Raw genomic sequence first — 6,000 nt, 5'->3', positions numbered from 1 at the left:
GTATTGTACAATGTCTCTCTTGATGGAGAAACCATAATACAAAGCCTTTTGGAGGGGGGACCGGCTCCATGCAAATCCGGTCCTCAACTGTTGTCAATAGCTTAATTTCTCTCTCTTTTGAAAGTATTGTTGATGCTATCTAACTAGGTGTTATGCTTTTTGTTGCTCTCTCCACCCAAGCACTCTTGTAAATCTCATTAGGAATCTCTTCTAATGAAATGCCCATTATGTTCATGCTAATTTCCGCTACACATAAGTTATTAGGCCATTAAATGTTACAAGTCATTGTACGTGCAACGCTCATGGATCATTCAGTAAGAACCTTTTTTTGGTTATAAAAATAATGCCACAATAAAAGTATATTTGAAGTTAGCAAAAAGATGTGTACCATAGGCTATAGCTTCAAAGAGGTCTTTATTAGTGTCCTCATATGTAAATTTCTTTTTTTATTATATAAAACCCACAATTGTGAGTGAATGTATTATAAAGTCACCAACAGATATACAAGTAAGCCTCAAGCTCATGCCGAGCCTTGAGGGACAGAGGGTTAGAACCGAGCTAAGTTACAAGTACTGAGTAACTTCCTATTACGCAAGGCACGAATGGATGGCGAGGGCTGCCCTAAGCCAATCATCCGAGCTATACCTTTTACTTACCACATATATTATCTCCTTGCTTTCTTGCACAATCTCTAAGAAGCTAGCCACAAAGAGGTCGCTATCGAAGACACGATAGTTTCTAGCCTTCTAAATACTACTGAAGAAATAGTATTTGACAATTTGAGTACAAAGTAGCAGTGCAAAGCTTCGAAACTGCTTGCCACCAAGGCACAAATCCCCCTTGAAAAACCCTATCTTCGAGGTCCTTTGTATCTCATATGTAAATTTCTTATATTACGGGAACTTCAAGGAGGTCTTTAGGCCTAAGTGTTCTCATGATGTAAATTTGTTATTCTTATACTATGTGAAGGGGTTCTATTAGGGTTCAGGCTGTCGACTCTACTGGCGACTTGATCATGAACCGCATCTGGAAGATGAGTCGTGGTCGAGTCTTCTCCTCCGGGTAACTATTTCTTTGTATTGTGGAGAGCAGCGTTATGTACTCCACACCTTGAAGCACTCGTATTCACTGTAGACGATACTGGCATTTGCACTCTTTCACAAGCAAACACGAAGCTTGGAGCTCAGAAAGCTTACTGTAGGATCTACATTTCAGCTTAATTTTTTCGACTATCTCATTTATGTATCCTAAAACCAGAATTGGTAAATATATGTATATATATATCTCAGGCCAGGTAATGTTTAAATCATCTTAAGAACGAGGAAGACACTTTTCACTGCTCAGGAGTTTTTGGCAATGCGCTTTTAATAGAAGGAGTGCATGTCCTGGAGGTCTTGGAGCTAGATTGCACCTTTGGGTCAGTCTATGAGATGGATTGAGTGGCTCATTAGTTCAATATATATATATCTCAGGCCAGGTAATGTTTAGAAAGACACTTTTCGGTGTTGAAGATCGTTTGGCAACACAATCGATGTGCTTAAATAGTAGTAGTGCATGTCCTGGAGTTCTTGGAGCTTGGGAATTCGTCTTTGGGATAGTCTATGAGATGGGGTGAGCACAAAGGCTTATTGGTTGTATGACTGGCCACCGAAATTGTTACTTCCTTGCCGGATCCTTTGTGCGCATATGAAATAACACAAGCCATACTCACACAAAGACAAACATAGAGAGTGGACATTAGACTCACGTCCCAGCCATAGAGCCTATACGGGCTCACCCCGAGCCTAGGAGCTTGCAATTGACGGGGTAGCCTTTACCGCAAGGACTGATGTTTCATACAACCAAGCCCACACCAAGTGTGTGTGTCGGTAGAGCTACCAAGGGCCTAGAGTCCAAGTGTGGTGATCACACCAGATGGCTCACAAATTAGACCTTAATTCTGTTTTTAGAAACCATCCCTGAACTTGGGAGCTTGCAGTTGACGGGCTAGCCTTTATCGCAAGGATTGTTGTTTCATACCACCAAGCCCACACCAAGCGTGTGTGTGGGTAGAGTTGCAAGGGGCTAAAGTGTGGTGATCAGCCAGACATAGCTCAAGCGCCTATCCTGATGTTTGGAATGTAATACTTCTCCCCTTATTTGTAATTGTTGTCCTCATCAATGTCCTCGGCTATGAAATTGGAGAAACGTCTCTTCAACAAGCATATTGCTTCCTTGGTAGCGTTTGACTCATTCACTTGATCAAATACTTGGGGTAAGAAGCCTTTCAAGATTGCTTGACCCTTTGATCCATAACGAATTCTAGTTCAAGTGGAATTTAACGTGCGGTATCCTCCAAACTCAGGTCTTCCTCTAGAAGAATCACTTGTTTATCGTGTCCCAACCGCTCCTTCAAGTAGCTAACGTGGAACACAAGATGGAGAGTAATGTTGGAGGATAATCTAGTTTGTAGGAGACATCACTAATCTTCTTGATAATTTGGAATGGTCAACAATATAATTTTCCTGTACCATTCAATACCTTAAGGTACACCCACATCTCCTCATGGAGATTAAGAGGCTATCGGTGCGGGTTAGCATAAAAGGTGGCCCGATCTTGGGCTATCTTTGTGCTTTCCTTAGTGATCGCGAGCATTTCTTGCATGTCACACAAGAAATTGGCCGCGGATTGCATCTTAATGCCTTGAATTGAGTGGCGATGGGTGGTTCCGGTTTATAACCATACATAAGTATGGACGGGCTATATCCAATAGCGGAGTGCTTAGTATTGTTATAATTTGGGGGAGATATCAATCTGAGTAGATTGACGATGGGAGACATATGTCACAAGACTGGCACCACGTGCCGATAGAAAAGAACATACTTTTAGCACTTCAATAACAACTGAAGAGAGAGAGAGAGAGAGAGAGAGAGAGAGAGAGAGAGAGAGAGAGAGAGAGAGAGAGAGAGAGAGAGAGAGAGAGAGACGAAATTCCACCCCATAGAGTATTGATCCCAAACCTTGGTGCCCCTTTCGGTATTTCTTTATATTGCATCAACACAGTACAAGCCGGTACTCCAGACTCGGCACCTTCTCGAGGAAGCATGCTAAAGAATGAGCCCTAGCCTCATATTTAAAGGCCCTAGGCCCAAAAAGCAGTTCTACATGAAAAGCCTTCAAATTTAAAAGCTTCCAACGTAAATCATAGAAATCCGTACAGCAGCCAGCGTAAAATGCGGAAATCCTTACAGCCTGCCACGTCATCATGCCAATGCAATTTTCGAAAATCTGCCACGTCATCAGTAGCTATGCAATTTTCGAAAATTTGCTGTTGCTTCTTCTGTTGCTTCTTCTTCTTCTAGGGTTTAGGCCCCTCGGCCGGTAGCCCCATTCTTCAGTAGGTCGACACGTCAGCAGTTTGTCACAACATATGCGAGAAGCATGTCCTCCATTGTCTGGTCAGTGCGTTCGGTTTGTCCATTGGTTTCAAGATGATCCGAGGATGATATACACAAGCAGGTAGGAATAAAGCGCGCCATCTTTGTGACTTAATCAACGATGACCCAAATGGCATTATGACCACGATTGGTCTGGGCCAATCCAACTACATAATCCATAGAAATGCTAGTTCATTTCTTGTCGTCGGGAATTTGCGGAGAATGTAAGAGCTCAGCATACCTTTAACGTTAAGCTTTGTTGAGTTGATACTGTGCACATCTACGCACATACTTTTCAACAAAAGCTTTCATGTGTGGCCAATAGAAGTAATGACTTACTATAAGACCAAAGTACGGTTTATGCAAGGGTATCCCGCTCGTAGAGCATCATGACACTCAAACAAAATTTTTTCGCGGATATGCTCATCAATGGGCGCACACATTTTGATGTGCTTGAAAAGCAATCCACTAGGAATGGAATACTTTTCCGCCACCTTTCTCTCCGTAATTTGCCGATGGGCGTCCATACCGCCATTGCTTTCCAGGCTACGGAATCCTTCTTGGATTTGTTGCCAAATCTCACCAAGTGAGGATCCTTAGGGCAACAGCTCTTGAGAGAGAGAGATAAATCAGCCGAGATTTTAGTGAATGAAAGAAGTATTCACCTCCGAGATCCTACTAAGGGCAATCCTTGTTGTCGTGGAAGTGGTCGGTCTGATGGTAATCATAGGATCAATTCTTCTTTTGATCGTCAGTATAAGTAGCTTTGCCTTTGCAATTCTCCTTGAATTTCTTCTGCAAAGGTGCCGTTGACTGATTTAAAGCTGCTGAAGTAGTGAAGCGCTTACACTTCGACGAAGAGTTGTCGCAGTTAGAGGTCTCCCCCACCACTGGGCTACTTCCAGACGACCAAATTATTATAGTAGTTCTTTGCAAATTTGTAGATGTCTCTAGTGATGGAATGAGATTGTGCAATACCTCATTTTGTACGCCGGCGGCAATCCCTATAGATACAACATATGTAAAATGACTTTTGGGTCTTTCAAGGCCTTTGTTTTATGGACGAGGTCCTCGAATTCCTGTGAGTAAGCGTCCAAAGCTTTCTTTCCCATATCCAACTTGAATTGTTTCTTGTAGCATTCGTTCTTGTCCACTTGCACGAAGCGAGCGTGAAAGACCGATTGAAAATCTAACCACGTTGTCGGCTGAGGGCGTAACCTTACCCATCATGTGTAGACCTTGCCTTGCATCATGATTTGTATCTGACCGATGTGGTGGGCATTGATACAGTGGTACAAATCAAAGTAGACCGTCCATTTTGCCAACCGAGAGTCAACAGTGGTCTCTTTGCACTCCTTCCACTCCCCTTTGAAGGGGTCGGGATTGAATTGAAGAGGCGAAGTGCTCATAGCCGCGGGCGAAATTGGATCGGCATAGCGCAATTCTCCAAGAGTTGCTTTTGCATCTCCTTCGGCATGTGTCGAAGAACGGCTATGAGAGAGGCATCGAAAGCCTTGGGAGATGGAGAAGGAGAGCTTGCGGAATGATGCCCATGCGTGTGGAGTCGAGAGGAGAAACTAGCGTTTCCTCCATGGGTAGAAGCGCGCTAGCGGCGCCAATCCTATGCAGAGATCCATCGTGTGATGCCATGGTGCGTAGATAGTGATGTAAGAGAGTATGTAGTAGAGGCTTGCTTGGGGAAAATGCCCAACGCACTTAGGTAAATGAGAATAATGATAGTAGGTATAAAAGAAGATATGAAAGAAAACAAGGGATGGAGCGGGAGGGGAAGAGAGAGAGAGAGAGAGAGTTTTGTGTTGCGTCAGAGTTTGTAGTGAAAAAGTGATCACAATCTCACTCGTGGCACCTATGTATAGATGGAATGCTTAACCGCCCTTTATGCTTAATTGCCTCAAGACGAAGCTTGCTAGGAAACAAAGTAGGGGAAAAAAGCTTAACCACCCTTGATGCTTAACCTCCTCAAGGGGAAGCTTCCTGCAAGGAGGCTCAACCGCCCTCGATGCTTAACTACCTCAAGGGGAAGCTTTCTAGGAAACATCCTACAGGGAGGTTTAAGTTGTTAGACTTACACCACTCTGCTGCTTCACAGGTCTAGGGCATACTTGTATGGCTAGTATGTCTTCGGGTTGATAGCCTAGGGACCAGCCGCCTGAGTTTGGGGTTGGCCGTCCACTTTTGTCCGGGCGCCCACATATATTTCCATATATCATTTTTTTGTTGGGTTGTGGGGATTTTCATCAGGCCTTGCCCTACCTCCCCTTAGGCACCTATTCTTCTGCTCATGGTAGTCATGGGGGCCTGATCGCCCCCTCTTCACCATCTCTGGCGTTTGTGTCTACTCTCTCTCTCTCTCTCTCTCTATCACGCTTCCGCACTTGCTCACTCTGATATGGTATCAGCAGCTTAGGCTTTCCATGGTCTGGGACAGTGCATCTGCATATCAGGTTCTCCTCCCAAGATCAGCATAACCAGCATTTTCATGAAAAATCTGCTAGCGTTTTGCAAACAACCAGGCGAGCGATGAGATCTACGTTTTTTCATCGCAAAGGATCCCCCTCCACCC

At 44.0% G+C, this 6,000-nt stretch overlaps 1 protein-coding gene across 2 annotated transcripts in view; it reads left to right on the top strand.

The window, feature by feature from the left end:
• The first annotated feature begins 904 nt into the window (after positions 1–904).
• The window catches only part of LOC147457143 (uncharacterized), a 30,387-nt gene continuing 25,291 nt past the window's right edge, over positions 905–6,000 (top strand). For both annotated transcript variants that reach the window (XM_086512129.1, XM_086512130.1), the window contains exon 1: positions 905–1,062. In XM_086512129.1, coding sequence (XP_086368255.1) covers positions 1,016–1,062 — 47 coding nt within the window. In that variant the 5' untranslated portion in view covers positions 905–1,015. The remainder of the gene's footprint in view (positions 1,063–6,000) is intronic.

The sequence above is a fragment of the Adiantum capillus-veneris genome, chromosome 5 (assembly GCF_014529385.1).
Source record: "Adiantum capillus-veneris isolate H3 chromosome 5, ASM1452938v2, whole genome shotgun sequence".
Taxonomy (NCBI): domain Eukaryota; kingdom Viridiplantae; phylum Streptophyta; class Polypodiopsida; order Polypodiales; family Pteridaceae; genus Adiantum; species Adiantum capillus-veneris.
The sequence above is the reverse complement of the archived record's forward strand: the minus strand, read 5'-3'. Positions and strand labels throughout refer to the sequence as shown.